Source organism: Saccostrea echinata, unplaced genomic scaffold (assembly GCF_033153115.1).
Source record: "Saccostrea echinata isolate AGI-Se365-2 ecotype Australia unplaced genomic scaffold, CSIRO_AGI_Sech_v1 ptg000016l, whole genome shotgun sequence".
Lineage (NCBI taxonomy): Eukaryota > Metazoa > Mollusca > Bivalvia > Ostreida > Ostreidae > Saccostrea > Saccostrea echinata.
This window is the reverse complement of record NW_026889765.1, coordinates 24,299,055-24,315,576: the sequence shown is the minus strand read 5'-3', so window position 1 is coordinate 24,315,576 and position 16,522 is coordinate 24,299,055. Positions and strand designations below refer to the sequence as shown.

The 16,522-nt window shown below is 31.4% G+C and overlaps 1 protein-coding gene and 1 long non-coding RNA gene across 2 annotated transcripts; both read right to left on the bottom strand.

Annotated features, from left to right (window-relative positions):
• Positions 1-2,449: 2,449 nt before the first annotated feature.
• LOC133188243 (uncharacterized) lies at positions 2,450-4,774 on the bottom strand. Its single transcript, XM_061323621.1, has 3 exons — positions 4,552-4,774; positions 3,974-4,207; positions 2,450-2,670 (listed from the first exon to the last, which is right to left on the bottom strand). Exons 1-3 carry the CDS (start codon positions 4,772-4,774, stop codon positions 2,450-2,452), a joined length of 678 nt encoding a protein of 225 aa, XP_061179605.1.
• Positions 4,775-11,545: 6,771 nt separating this feature from the next.
• LOC133189038 (uncharacterized) lies at positions 11,546-12,027 on the bottom strand. The gene is made up of 3 exons (XR_009721388.1): positions 11,978-12,027; positions 11,758-11,862; positions 11,546-11,628 (listed from the first exon to the last, which is right to left on the bottom strand). It is a non-coding gene; the product is annotated as an uncharacterized LOC133189038 (long non-coding RNA).
• Positions 12,028-16,522: the final 4,495 nt, after the last annotated feature.

Sequence of the window (16,522 nt, the reverse complement as noted above, 5' to 3'; positions counted from 1 at the left end):
TGTTTCTACGGTGCACGTGTTTCGTTGTTGTTCAAGAAATTGATATTTGAAAAGATTAAACAATGTTTTTTGTTGATATGTATATTAATTTTTATTTTGTCGTACTTTAAAATTACAGGAATTATCTACACTATAATCTTTAGGTAAAGGCGTAACTAAATTAATTTGTAACCAAATTACAGGAAATTTCCAGGATGTAAATATACAATGTTGCTTCATGATTTATATATTTGAAATGTGTTTAAAGGGATGAAAAGTTCAAAATAATATATAGCTATCATTATATCGGCCAAGTTTGATTTTCTGTACTAAATTGAGATCTGAAATATGAATTGGCTCATATAATCCAAGGGGAGATCTAGCGAACGTGGGCGTGCTACTGATTCTCCTACTGGTATGCCAACGGCAAAAAAAAAATATATATATATATGATCTTGATATTCCTGTTCTAATCAGATCTCGGGTTCCGAATAAAAAGCACATTCAAAGGACGAATTTTGACTATTACCAAAGAAATAATGTTGGACTAGGAGGTCTCTGCCAATGGAAGAAAAGATTGATTTGATTTGATGTAGTTGTCTAGCTGTCTTAACGTCATAAAATCGAAACCGAACGATTCATTCCGCAGAGTGTCCTTAGTGATCAAGAAATAAGGTCAAATCTCAAAGGTAAAGGTCTATCAGGGTACCTGACACGATTTCACTATATCTACAACACGTACCTGTCCAATAACCTTGATCTCCTGAAAGTTATTTAAATATAAACCTGTATAGGGCATCAGCAATATCATGCATAAGTAAAAATGTCTTGAATCAGCGGCTTATTGACTGATGCAAAGATAAGTGTGAAAAATCACTTTATATACACTATAGTGGTAGCCAGGAATATTAGAGAGGGGAGACATTCTTTTGTTTGAAAAAAAATGAATTCAAACCATCAACAATCATTTTTTCAGCTAATACTTTCCCTTTAGCATATTAAGCAAAGGAGAAAGGCCGAAAACTGTCCATTATGTGAGAGAAAGAACTACAGTAATCGAGGGCCGTAGGCCCGAGATTAGTTCTTTCTCTCACAGAATGAACAGTTTGAGGCCTTTCTCCTACTTTAAACATGATTTCCTTTGTTCTGAAAATTAAATAAAAAATGTACAAAACTGGTATCAGATATGACAGGTAGCAGATATACAATGACAAGTTCATTGTTTATCGGAATGGACAGTCACAGGTGAGCTAGGGATGCAGAGCAATTTGTTGAATAGCCATTGTGTTTCCAGATGCAAATAACAAAAGGTCTTTGTCTTAAGAATGGACAGTTACAGGTGGATTTTTGGGATACTAGTATTTATACAAGTATGCGATGCTTCAAAATCAGTTTACAGTTTGCATTGTAAAGGCATACATGTTTTCCTGTGATGGAGAGAGTATATGACAGAATCAAATTCTAATGAACCAAAATATGCACAAAATTAGTGATATTTGGATCTGGAAACAAAAGTAAGAGTAAAAGAAATATTAGCCAAATTTGGACCCAAAAATGAACTATGACGACAGATACAGATGATCAAATTTGAATCAAACCTAGAAATATAGTATTTGAATTCTGTTTTTGAGGACATATCAACTGCAGCAGTGTAATGGTGAGATGCAAATTGTGTTCTGAGTGTTATATTAGCCATGAGTCAATCTTCGACCTGAAAATGTTTTTCAAGTCAAATTTGGAAATGTTGCATTTTTATTTATTTTCTATCGAAATATTTACTGCAGCAGCGTAGTGTTCATGGTGCAAGCTATTTTCTGGGTGGAGGATTTAATATACTAGTACTATACGTACTTCTATCTGAAAATGAATTCTCCTCGAGGGAATGATTTTTCCGAAATTTAATCAGATGTGAAATTGTGTCATTTGAATTCAAGTTTTGTGAAAATTTAGTTTTGAGTATTGAAATAATGTGCATTATTCATGGATTTAAAAGAGTAAAATCGAGTGGATGCTGTGCAGTCATTGTGTTCTGGATTAACTTTATCTCCGCGTTCTTTTTGTAATTTACATGTAAATTAAAAAGTATTTAATCTATTTGTTTTTGTTTCCCTCTTGAACACATTCCAAAGTTTGTAACTCTCCATTCTGTTTGTTTTAACTGTCCATTCTTTTTGAAAAAACTGTCTATTCTTAAAAGAATGGACAATTTTCCAAAAAGAATGGACACTTACAGGTAACTTAATGGATTGTTTGGGGAGTTAGCTAAACATTAAGCTATAGAATGGACAACACAAACAAAAGGTTTACGTCACAATCATGTTTTAATCAGACGGTAAACATTACTTCTCATCTACATACTATTCAATGTGAAGTTGGACAAAGTAAAACGACAATATCATACCATCAATAAAAATTCCGTTCAATTATTAAGTAATGCGTTTGATTATGTGATTGTATATTATTTATTTCATCATTTGGAACAGACAGCACACATTACTTCTCTTCCACCAACATAAGGTGGACATTTCATCACACCACATTTAGCTCCAACAGGATTAAAATAGTGTTCAAATCTATAAGTCTTGCCACCGGGTAGTTTGTCTGCGTGTTTGTCCACACATACATATGATGCTCCAGCCATAAGGTATCCTTGGTACTCCAGTCGCCAGCCTTTATAACACGTTTTTCTTGCTGTAATTAACAAACACAGTTAGGCGGGGTACTGCTCTTTCCCCCACTTTTGTCTGAGAAAGGTCTTTTACTTATTCAGTATGGAAAGAGCTAGGCTTACTTTATCCATAAACCGGCACTGTCAGTAAACCATTAACTGACCAAGACTCCATGTCCTATATTTCAAACATCAAAATAAAGTAGAGACTATGTGCTGTCCTTTCCTATTAAAAGTTTCTTCTGAGAGTCCAGGCTCCAAAATTTTAACCATAAACTAAGAACAGACTTAAGTAAAAAAATTTTGAATATCTTCAGTTTTATTTTACATATTTGATAAAAATTTTAAAGTTTTGTATAATATTTTAAATTCGAACAATATATAGGTATATTTTTGATTCATTATCACTATATTATTACAAAAGTTATTATTATTATTTTTAATTTTGACTTAAGTCTGTTCTCACTTTATGGTCTTGGGGTCTGGTATTAAAAACAGTCTTTGTGAAATAATTGCAATATTCTCAAATTTTGCAGAAAACGGGTGTATTTTTTTTTTACCTTCAGTAAAGAAAATATGAGGAATAAGTTTGATAATCTTCAGAAAAAGTTCTTTCGTGATCTATAAAAATGATCTATAAAATGTTGAAAAATAGGGTAAACTTTCGGCTGTTTTTGAAGAAATTTTCAGTATTTGAGGATAATGATGTAATTCATGACATCATAATACATAGACAAACGAGAAAATTACATCATTTGTTATGGGTATGCAGTCACAAAGGGTCCAAGTTAAATTTGATATATTGTCAACTAAAACTGAGCAGTGTTGAGTTTTCAGTAACTCACAGGTCAAAAAAGTTCCCTTAGTTAACCTTGTTTTTTCATCTAGAAAGGACAGTTGGCTCCCATCTACTTGTTTTTCCGTTCAAAGAGTGGACTTTTAATAAAAAACTTTTCCGAGTTCTCCTTTTCTTTGTAAATTTTATTTTTTCAGGCACTCTTTTTACCCTTTATCAATGAGATCCCAGAATGTTCTCTATTTTTATTGTATTTTATCTTTAACAGAATTATCCCTGACCTTTTCTAGTTAATGAAATCTGTCTTTATCAGTAATATCCCTGACTTTTCTCAAATTATTGTTATTTGCCTATATCAGTGAGATAACTGTTTTCTAGTAGTTGTAATTGGTCTACCAGTGAGATCTCTGTCTTCTAATTAATGTAATTTAAATATCAACGAGATTCCTGGCTGTTTTCTATTTCTTGTGAGTACCTTTATAGTCATTGATATTTCTGAATTTTTCTAGTTATTGTAATTTGTTTCTCACCTGGAAATGCTTTTGTAAGAGATCTATTATGAACCAAGCATACAGCACAGGGAACGCCATGACCAAATAAAGAATTACGGTGATAATTGATGGTTCTCGTGTGGTACAAAGCGCCGAAAAGGCGGGTTCCAACATCGCTATAATAAGTGTTGTTTCCCCACTCTGGGTCCTTCGGTAAACACAGAGTGTCGACATTCAAAGAGTCTTGTGAAAGATATGTCCCTGCAGTAATCCCTGTAACCCATATATGAACAATGCCAAATTAGCTCTGCTTGATGCAGAGGAATTTCAAAAAGATCTAGAAGAATCCTCTCTAATCTCTAATTATTTTAAAGTAATTACTGTATATCAAACGAGTTTGAAGACTTTGATTTACCAGAAAAAACTAATTCAGCATTAGAGGGACACTTCCTCTTCCCCCATCTTGTATAAACACTGCTTCTTTTTCTTTTATCTGTCAAAAATGATTTAAAAAATACGGGAAAATGGATGCAGCATTTTCTATGAAATATTTAGCATTTTTAATCTTGAAAGGAAGACTTCATTCAAAGGACTTGCATCTCTTATAACCATAGTACCTTCCTTTCTGAGACTAGCCTCCACCTGTCCCTTTAATGTGTTCACAGATTTATCAATGACATCAGTGAACCTTTTGAATTCTTGCTTTAGAGATTCTATCTCTAGAGCAGACGACAGTTGTTCTGTAAGGTAGCCCTGTAACATGTCTTTACAAGTTCCGGCCTTTGATTCTCCGTCTGCTGTGTGAAGGAGCAACAAAAGGAAGGAGAGAAGACCAATCATCTGAGGAATAAAATAAACACGTGATAAGTAAACGTGATCTTTTAATGTTCTTTAAGGTCAGACGACATGTTCACCAATATATATGTATAATTTTTCCCAAGAATTTGTCATTGAAGTATTGCTACTTTAACAAGTTTCCTCCCAAAATTTTAGGTACCTTGCCAGGCATAACAGATGATGGTGTTTTCTATATAATCCTATTGGGAAATCTCTTGAATTGTCAATATCACATTTTTTGGTGTATTTTAAAAGACATTTAAAGAACAGTTTAAATACCGCAAAATAATTATAATTATGAAAATTTTCTATACATTGTGAAAAGACACAAAACAGATATTCGAGGAACGTGTCGTCTGACCTTAACTTTTACGTGTATTTGTATGGCAGATGAATTTTAATGTCATAAATGAATGTGAACAAACATTGTAAATGTAACATAAGAAGGGGAATGGGTTTTATAGGTTTTTTAAAACATTATTCTTTGTTCACGTCAGAACTTTAACTGTCTATTTCTCGTTTAACATTTACAAAACCACGTTAACTATGTTTGTAAAGTCTTAGTAAAATCTTAGAATTGAAATCGATTTTTTAAATTATGATAATATTGATAAAACGGTATATTTAGTAGCGACATTAAAAAATGTTTTACTCACGTTTTTGTAGAACGACAGAGAAGGCTTGTATATATAATCGTAAATAAATTGAGCATGATGGCAATGTATATTACGTTACTCTTTCATACTTTTAAGTATTAATATTAAAAAAAAGTTTGATGTTTTCCTACCTTTAAAGAATTAAGCCTTGAAATATAGAAAAGGTGTAAGGATTGAAGGTAGGCTTTATAGAATATAATACATACTAACGTATTATATATATTATACTTGATGGTTAGAAAAGAAAATATGATACTATAAATGCTTCTCGTTTTCCAGATGTTTCACGGAGAGATTAGATTTAAATGTAATGATACACCAAACATAGTACTCTTAAGTTTAATATCATGCTACATGTATTTGCTCCTTTTTATATCCTATATTTTCAGGACTACAGTTGCAAAATTTATGCAGAAAACATTTTTAAAGCCCTTTGTTCCTTCCAAATAAATTTACTGACATATCTACAGATTTTAATCAAATAAGTTTCCATTGAAAAAAAAAAATAACAAAGGCTTATATCTTTTACACACAATCCATTTTAACTGTAATATCATTTTCTATAATTCATAGAATTAATCAAATTATGATATGAAAAAGAATTAAGGTATGTATTTCTTTGTTAGCTGCATATAGACTTAAGCTGTTTTTATAATTCCAAACTGCATTCCAAGATTTTACTCGTCGATGCAATATTAGGCTGTACACATTTCATAAAGTTAATTCCTAAAGCGTGCCATTTCATCCAGGTTTCTTCGTTATTTACAACGTCATTTTCCTTTTACGTATTATATATCATAATCAGTTTTTTTTCCTGTTTACAATTATTTTTTTCAAAGCAGCTTATGAACTAGACAGTGATAGATTTTTTCCAATTATGTTTTTTTTTCCGAAGTCAATATCTATTCCAACATTTTGCTACCATGCGCCAATATCTCACAATTTTTCCAACGATGAAGATATTTTTGACGTCATAAATAAGTAAATGGTTACATGGAACTAGTATATGATATTGCAATCTTAAGGTATCTGGAGAGGATAGACTAAAATAATTATTGTTCTATTAAGAAAAAGGCAATTACACTACAGGGTAATGCAAAAATTAGTCTACAGTAACGTTGCTAGGATAAAACAGTCCGTAAAATAGCACAGAAATCAGTTCATATGACATGTTGAAATATTTTTTATGGTCATGTTCAATTCAAGTGTCTAAAATGTTGTTATAAGGTTAAATGTGCTGTGATTTAGTGAATTTTTGCAAAACAGCATCGTTGTTTCATATTAAGCGCATTCAAATAATAACATAAAAAGGATTTAATATGAAAAGTTCCCCATTACATATCCATATATAGAGATATAATTTATATATGTATATAATAGACTGGCACATGCGATTAATAAGGATATATTGAGATGTTCTGTGTGAATTAATCTGTAATAGAGTTATGTCCGCTGACTGAATCTGGATGCTGGGGGATTGTATGTAACATATCCCTTTTTGTATAAATTGCGATGAATAGTGGACATTTTATCCTATTTTGTGTTCTCATAAATTATTTACTTTAATTACAAATAAAATTCAGATTTGCCCCAGCACATTATATTGTTATACGTTAGAATAAGATTGATCGACTTATGAATAAAATAAAACGTTCACAATAATTTTGTCATGCACTTACGACGATGCGATTTTTGTGCAACATTTAAGAAAAATTATAAGTGTCTGTGACGTAATCAACTAAGTCACGTAGCATCACAAAACTTCTTTATAACAATTAATACCTTATGGGTCCCTTTGCAAATTGGCATTTATACAAAGTTAACAAATTAAAATCAAAACCTCGCTTGAAATTAAAGAGTAAGGATGTATCTCATATTAGCCTTCAGTCGCCGCGTGGCGCAGTGGTTAGAGCGTCTGCTCTAGAGTTGCGGCGTAAGGAGTAGATCCTTACGTCGCGGGTTCGAATCCCACTGTGGGACGTGAAGACCGGTCCTTCGGATGAGACCATATAAACCGAGGTGGTGCTGGCACGAAAAAGATCCCTCACTGCTCAATGGCCGTAAGTGCCGAGTATAGGACAAAACTTGCAGCTCTCCACCGGCAAGTGGTGGCTTCTCCATATGAGTGAAAAATTCCCGAGAGGGACGTTAAACAACGTACAAAAAACAAACATACATGTATTAGCCTTCGGAAAGCCTTAACAAAGCTGCGTAATTAATCCACAGCGTCAAATACAAGACAAATTAAAGACTAACATGTGTCAGTCATGTATATGTCATATATGTCATGTCAGTACTTTCTTAGTTTATTCTCTGCTTCTCCCATGATATGATGAATAAGCCTTTTATATTGGAATCACATATCAATATATTAGCAGGCATGTTAATGCAGCACCCAGATTGTTTTCCAGCAAATTCTATATACTTACAGAATTCTTACTTTTCTTTTTTTTCTCAGTTTATTTTATTGAACTTTATTTCATGATAACATTTTATTGACATGATAACACAATACCATACCATCAAAATATTTATTTCCGCTCAAATAATTAATGCTATTAATCAATTATATGATTATATATATTACTTCTCTTCCACCGACATAAGGTGGACATTTCAGGACACCACATTTAGTCCCAACAGATGTAATAAGGTGCTCATAATGATGAAACCTGTTTGCCTATGAGATCCTGAAGTAATTATTTCTAATTACAGTAAGTACAAAACGTGACTTTTAACCCTTACCCTTGCATCAGTCAATAAACCGTTCAAGCCATTCACTACTTATGCATAATGCTGATGATGCGCTATAGATTTATGATATCTGTGACTCAACTCAAACAACCATTCAGCGATCAAGATTATACAGGTATATATATTCAGTAGATATAGTGAAATCGTGTCAATGTCATAACCGTGATAGTTATGTACTTTAAGATTTTACCTTACGTCTTGACCAGTAAGGAAACTCTGCGGATTGAATCGTTTGTTTTCGTTTATATTACCTACAAATCGCTAGACAAGTACCATGTTAAAACCAATATCTTCTTTTGGAAAGGATAAACTTTCCATTTAAATTTTATTTCTTGACCTTGACCTTGGAGTTTGACTTGCATTTGAGAAACTTTAACCTTTGCCATAAGCTGCCATACGGGGGCATCATTGTTTCACTAACACATCTTGTTTCTCAAAGAATTTGAATTTTTCAAAATGTTTCGAGCAAGTTGTTAGGAAAGTCTTGAAATTTATATTTTTTTGCAAAACATAATTCAAAATTCTTGCAATGAATCTCCGACGTCTTTTATTTGCTAATATTTATTTTTATTAATAAATTATTTCTGAGAAATAATTTTTTTTTTTTTTTTTTTTTTTAAAGATACTCATGAAATTGATTTCAAAGATCACCCTAGACCCCTAGAAATAGACTCCTTGAAATAAATACAAGAGATCACTTCGTGAAAAAAGGTATGGTGTCTTCATTTAGGAATTGCTTATTAATTGAGTAATGTTGCTTTTCCAACTGAACTAAAAAGTATAATAAATTGCCTTTATTATTAAAGAGAATAACACAGTTAAAGTATTGCACCAGCTAAGCCTCAGTATAATGGAATTTTTCAAGTAAATCTATGCTACAAATATATGTAAGTATGATCGAAGTACTAAGAAATCGTTTATTGTTGGCTCTCTTGATAGTCAGATATTTCCCAACTATGCATGGATAATTAGAAACAGACATTTAGACTATTGTTAGAGGGGATTGATTTGATATTCTTCTAATTAAACAGGTTAACCTTCTTAATGTTGGGGACAAAACAAAATATTTTAACCTTTTTCCATGTTATCTACGTAATATCGCGTTGTCAGTGTGTCTTTTGTTTTAATGAATATTTCAAAATAAACATGAAATAAGATAAAGGAATAGATAGATTAATTTCAAATTATAGCCAAGCAGCAATTAGCGTTAGTTAAAGTATCCAGTGCCATACATAAAAAACGCCTTCTCAAATGCAGCAAAATAAACATTCCAAATGCTCCGAATTTTCATAAATTAAATAAAATTAAGGATTTATCATCTCTGAAAAAGTCGACATTCGCAACGTTTATAGATTTTCAAAAAGCGTTTGATTTGGTGGACAGGCAACTGTTACAATATAAACTTAGGCTCAATGGAATTGACGGTTTGTGTATAATGCTATTTCTAACCTTTACCTGAAGATTGAATCATGTGTGCGCTTGAATAATTTTCATACAAATTGGTTTATAAGTAAAATCGGGGTTCGTCAGGGAGATACTTTATCACCTACATTGTTCTCAATTTTCATTAACGACTTAGCTGTGAATATTAAGGAAACAAATACTGGAATTCCAATCAATGATGAGAAAGTTTCTTTGCTTTTATACGCAGAAGATATCGTGTTATTAACAGAAAATGAAATGATATGCAAGTTTTACTGGACCTATTTTATGATTGGTGTATAAAATGGCGATTAAGTGTTAACAGCGAAAAGTCAAATGTTGTGCATAATCGTAAGGGACATCAACCACGCAGTTGTATGTAACAAATATCAACATGCTAGAGAGGAACTATTAAGAAACCTACTGTGTCTTATTAAACCAAACACTAAATTGAATATTATTGATTGTCACCTACTTCTGTGGGGAGATGAGTCACAAAATGTTGAAATCAATAAATATATTTTTCAATCTGTACAAAAATTTATAAGAGATTCTGGAAGATTCAATTAATTATTACAGCCTTACACTAAAACTCTAGTTAGTTATATATTTATCATGTAATGAATGTATGTTTAAAACAAATATGTTTGTATATATCAATATTTTTTTTTTCTCTATAATATAGACCTTGACAGTTGTATCCATTTATGGTGAGAACCTCGTAAGTTGTTAGAACTTGTGTTCAAACCATTTGTATATTATTTATACAAAAAATATGTTCAAACCAAACCAACCACGCAGTTTCAATTCAGGATTGGAAGTGAGAAATTGCAGACTGTTTATCTTGGAATTATATTTCATGAAAAGCAGTCTCCATTCTAATTTGCAGCTGAAACACTAGCGAAGGTCGGTGGCAGGTCACTGGGGGAATGACTTGTGATCTTGTTGATATAGGAATATTGACAAATGCGACTTTATAATGATAGAGTCGAGTTATATTACCATTTTACATGTGCCTTTTCATTTCAATTTTACTTATATCTCGAAATTCGCACATTTTCATATATACATGTATAATATGTGGTAAAAATTGAAAAAAAAGAAGAAAAAAAAGAAAAAAAAAGAAAATGTAATTGGCCTCGAATTTATATTCAAATGACCTAGATCTATAATAAAAATTCGAGGCCAATTACATTTTTTTCTTCTTTTTTTTTCTTTTTACCACATATATCTGTGCTTTAAAAACAATCCTATTCTTTTTAAATATTGATATAATTGAATTTGTTCAAAATCACTTGAGAAGATTTTGTGTTAAAATGGTTTTTATCATTCCTACTATGTGAACATCCATTTAATATACCATGTTTTAAACTGTAGAAATATAACTTTATGTAGAACACTTTCATCATTTTTCAGATATACTTATTTAAGCATTTGGCCCAGATGACAAAAATGAATAAAAGATATTATTTTATTTAAATATTATTTAGTTGATATATAATTAATAAATAAATATGATATAATATATATCATTTATTTCATAAAATTCGAAAGGGAACTATCTGGAAACCCTGCAAAAATTCTTTATGTTGTTGCCATACAACTGCTGAGGAGAAATAGTTTTGCTGGACAAGTAGGTAAAGAATAAGTTTATTTTTCATCACTACATTCACAATATTGGGAATTCAAACATCACTATGTACTTTTGCCTTTTCACTTACACACATATAGTATATTTTAATTAAATAGATCTAGAAACTCCATCTCCAACAGATTTCGGTGACTGATTTTCTTACGAAAAAAACCCCAAAATAAAACAACAACAACCAAACAAAATTTTCGATATGTCATATATTTGTGATATTTTCAATTTTAAATATATCAAAATATTTCACAGATCAAGCTCCAACTCTAAAACAAACCAATAAATTACTAACAGTCTCTCATATTTGTAGCATTTTATTTAAATCCAAAGAACTTTAAAATGCGAGTTTTGAGGCCTCTTCTCTTTGTTGGAAGGAATTCCTGAAGAAAAAAAAAATCAAAACTGTTTTAAATAAAAAAAATGTGTTTGTGAAAAGACATTTATAATCTATTTAAAGAGTTTTGAAAACAAATTTGTAATTTTTTCATCAATGTCAATTATAAAGATACCTTTTCCTCACAACGAGCCTTTTCTGCAACATAAGCGTGATTATCCTCCGCGCGCATGCTTGAGCAAAGGTTCGGAATAGACACGATTTCATTTGGCACGTCACTCTGAAAAATATGGAATAGCAATTTTATTGTTAAAATCCTAGGAAAAAAGTATAGTAAATATTTTTGAATGTCGTCTCTCGGGGGATGTAAAAATTAAAATAATAATGGTGTTTACCTCTGGGCCATCTCTGAAGGAATCGACGTTAAATAAGAACAGCTTTCGGGGAACAAACGTTTCATCGCAATTATGGTCTGTAGCTTTCATCCGTTCTTCAAACTTGGAATTCTTTAAATATGAAATTAAAACAGGAGGTTTAAAACAAAGAGGAAAAACACATGAAAGCTAATTCAAATACATGTATCTTTAAAGTTTTCATAAAATTTACCTGGGTTTCCTGTCGGTCCTCTTGTGGTTTTAATTCGGAACTTTTGTCCTAAAGAAAGAAATATTTTCCTCAAGCGGTCAGGTAAAAGCAAAAATAAAATAAAAACATTTGCAAGAGCTGGTAACAAACGTACTTTTGAATTTTTCTCAAATTCTTTCTGAAGCTTTTCTTTCGCCGTTTTAATCATCTTAGTGATGTATTCCTAGATGGAAAAAAATTATAAACTAAAGTAGAATGATTTAAATTCCTAGCATCTAATTTAGTAGATTTGCTGCAAATGTACTAGTTCGTTGGGACGTAATTTCGTGGGCGAATTATCTCAGTATGAAGGATATTACATTTAACTATTACATATTTAAATATAGTTAGGGTCATAAATGTGCATATAATACCCATGAAAGAAATGCACAAGAATTGAAACCCACAAAGTCTTATTTCACAATACATCTAGTTAAAACTCGTGTTTAATCTCTCTCTCTCTCTCTCTCTCTCTCTCTCTATGCGAGAGGGTGTGTGTGAAGCATACACAAAGCATCTCAAAAATGAAATTTTAAATTATTATTTAGAGTGTTAGTAGCCAAGGGCACAATGGGTTAAGTGTTGTAAGGACATAATTACTCTAGCAATTTCCTTTCGCAGCTTTTCATTGGCAGCAATTATAATTTCTTTGACATATTCCTAGAGAAAGAAAGGGAATTCGCCTAATTCATGTGGGATATAAAAAAAAATCTTCAGACTCTAATTCCATTAACAACTATATAGAAATATTTATATTTAAACATATATAACTTTAGTCTAAAATAAATTTACTGCCATTTAATCAGCTTCAGTAAAGACACCACGCGAGCATTTAACCTTTCAAATTACAAAACATCAATATCAAACCCTACCTTAATGAGGCAATTCTGTTTCTTCCTTTCCACTATCTAAAAAATAAATAAAAGTAAAATGAAATAAATGTTATTATAAGTAAAATATTCGTATACAACATGTGTATATCACATGAGAAAAAAAACCATATGCACAAGCATAAGTCTTATGTACATGTACTTACCGCAAGTTCTCTGTGGACTGCTTCCATCATGATTAGTTTTCTGGCCGTATCTACTCGAATTTGGGTCATATAATTGGTCCTTTTGGCTACTCTTTCCTATTATAAAGAACAATTTTTATAGAGGAAGGATTTAAAAGAGACGTTTGAAACATGTTTATTGTTTCTAATTATAGTCTTAAATTAATAGTCCAGTTCTACATGTACATTATCAAACAAGGTGATATTCACCTTTATTTGAAAACCAAATCGTTTTCACATCGTAGAAATATCTTAGTATTGCTTAGTACTTTTTCCGAAAGTTTACATTTATTATTGAGCGCTACGTACCTTGAGCTCTCTATGGACAGCTTTCATTATCTCACTCTTTTGTATCATGTCACACTGTATTTGTCGCATCTCGGTTAACTTTCTGATGAATATGTCCTAAAATAAGTATAAATATATTTTTTACATTTAAAAGTACATGCTTTTAATTCACTGCTTAATAAAGTTAAATTAATTATTGAGCACTGTGTACCTTGATCTCTCTATGGACAGCTTCCATTTTCTCTTTCTTTCGCATCATGTCGGACTGTATTTGTCGCAATTCGCTTGACTTTCTGATTGCTACATCCTAAAATAATTAATATTTGCTTGCATTTTTAAGTTACATGCTTTTAATTTAATGTTTATTAATTGTACATTTATTATTGAGTACTACGTACCTTAAGCTCTCTATGGACAGCTTTCATTATCTCACTCTTCCGCATCATGTCCGACTGAATTTGTCGCATCTCGGTTATCTTTCTGAAGACTGTGTCCTACAAAATTTTTTTTATAGGTATATATATTTTTTTAAATTTAAAATTACATGCCTTTAATTCACTGTTTTTCAAGTGTACATTAATTATTGAGTACTACGTACCTTAAGCTCTCTATGGACCGCTTCCATTTTCTCTTTCTTTCGCATCATGTCGGACTGTATTTGTCGCAATTCGCTTGACTTTCTGGTGGCTGCATCCTAAAATAATTAAATATTTGCTTGCATTTTTAAGCTTTATGCTTTTGTTTTAATGTTTATTAATTGTACATTTATTATTGAGTACTACGTACCTTGAGCTCTCTATGGACAGCCTCCATGACCTCAGTCTTCCGCATCATGTCGAACTGAATTTTTTGCATCTCCTTGGACTTTTTCTTTATTGTCCTCTAGAATAAGTACAGATGTATATATTTGTTATATATTTTTACATTAAATTTGTATATAATGAATATTTAGTATAATTTAATTTTAAATAAAATAAATTAATATTTAGAATAATTAGTTATTCATAATTCTGAACAATTGATAATTCAGTTAATTCAAGGAAAAACCCGTGTTATGACTGTTTGGACGAATTAAGCTGGCAATGATCGAGAGAATGTAATCCCTATAATTTTTGTAATATAGATAAATTATATATATACTAGACTTTGACCCGTGCGTGCACGGGTTGACATTGTTATGAATGCATCCATGTGCATATCGGACATTTACAAAATAGATACATCGACACATTCATATTGTAAGGTATTTTTTAAATAAACAATGAATGTGAATATAATTCTGTTTTTTTTTGGTTTTTTTTTTTTGGTGTTTGTTTTGTTTTGTTTTGTTTTTTTAATTGTTACGTAACGGCGTAGCGCAGAATGGGTTTGACCACCAGTTAGCTATAAATCAAGTCTTGAGTTCGAATCACGCCGGAGCTTACATAAATTTCATCCTTCCAAACAAATTTAATAAAAGAAATTATGGATGTTCATTGAAAATATGACAACAGCAAGGAGTTGAGCACACTGCTGATACATATCAAGCAAAGTAATGAAATGAAGAAATGTGCTAAGCTGGTATTTTTTACACAATCAGTTATTAAAGTAAAGGTGTAAAAATTTTTGTAACAATTTTAACACTGCAGGTCTCAAATTGTTCAAAATATGACCTCAACAATAAAAGAGTTAAGCACGGCTAATACATATACTTTATATATACACAGGTAATAGACAGGTATATAATCTGTAAAAGACTGTCTGTTTTGATAAAAATTAATGTAATATCCTTGAATTAGTACATAGAAAAAGTAATAAAAATAGAAGCTTAATTGAGAAAAAAATAAAAACAAATTGGTAATCTTCAAGTACCAATGATGTTTAAAATATATAAAACAAAAGACAGTATTCTTCCGATTTATCGGTATTAAAGGCCAAAAATTCGAGTCTATAATTTTTATATAGTAGTTATCATTGTAATTTTTAGCGGAAAAAGAATGCCTACTTCACTAAGATGTGATTCTAACTGGAGTTGTAACACCCCCCCCCCTTTCAGTTCCCCTCAAAAAAGCATAAAAGAAAGGAGGGATAAAATAAATCGGGTAGTTACATTAATGTTGCTCCTACGATCATGAGCTTTTTGCCTCCGTTGAGATGGCCAGAGATATAAATAACATATAATAAATGTGTCTCCGAGATGGCGAATGATTACCCACGTGGCCACAATATCACATTTGTATGGATATAAACTCAGAAACGATTACGATAATACAAACATAGGCGTCAGAAGCAAATTGAAAGTGGGGTGGCTATTTGAAAGTTGGGGGGGGGGGGGGCTAAACCAACGAAAAAAGGTAAGCCCCAATTTTCAATGCCTATATTATGTCTATCTTTGCAAAAAAGGGGGGGGGGCTAAGCCCCCTTGCCCCCCCCCCCCTTCCGACCCCTATGACAAATACGTGTAAATTTTCATTGGAAATTTGCTTTATATTCTGTTCATATATATTACTGATTTCTTATTAGAGAAATTTTTCAATAACAAATATATATCTACTTAGTATTTACTTTTGTCTTCTCTGATTTGAACACACTCTCCACCAACGGCTCATACATTCGTGTATGAGAGAGAAACGAACGACAACTCTGCAAGGGAGATTGATTTAGCGTGAATGTAATGCGCACGCGCAAGATTGTAAAATCCAAAAAATCCAGATGATTTCCGGAATTTTTTGAGGAATTTTCGTTGATTATTAATTAGCGAAGCTTAATTTAGAAAAAATAAAAACAAATTGGTAATCTTCAAGTACCAATGATGTTTAAAATATATCAAACAAAAGACAGTACTCTTCCGATTTATCGGTATTAAAGGCCAAAAATTCGAGTCTATTATTTTAATATAGTAGTATGGATGAGTCCCCAACAATAAATAACTCATTTCTTTCATCCAGTGTTGAGACATGAGAGATAAAAAAATCTATAATTCTTTTTTTTTTAA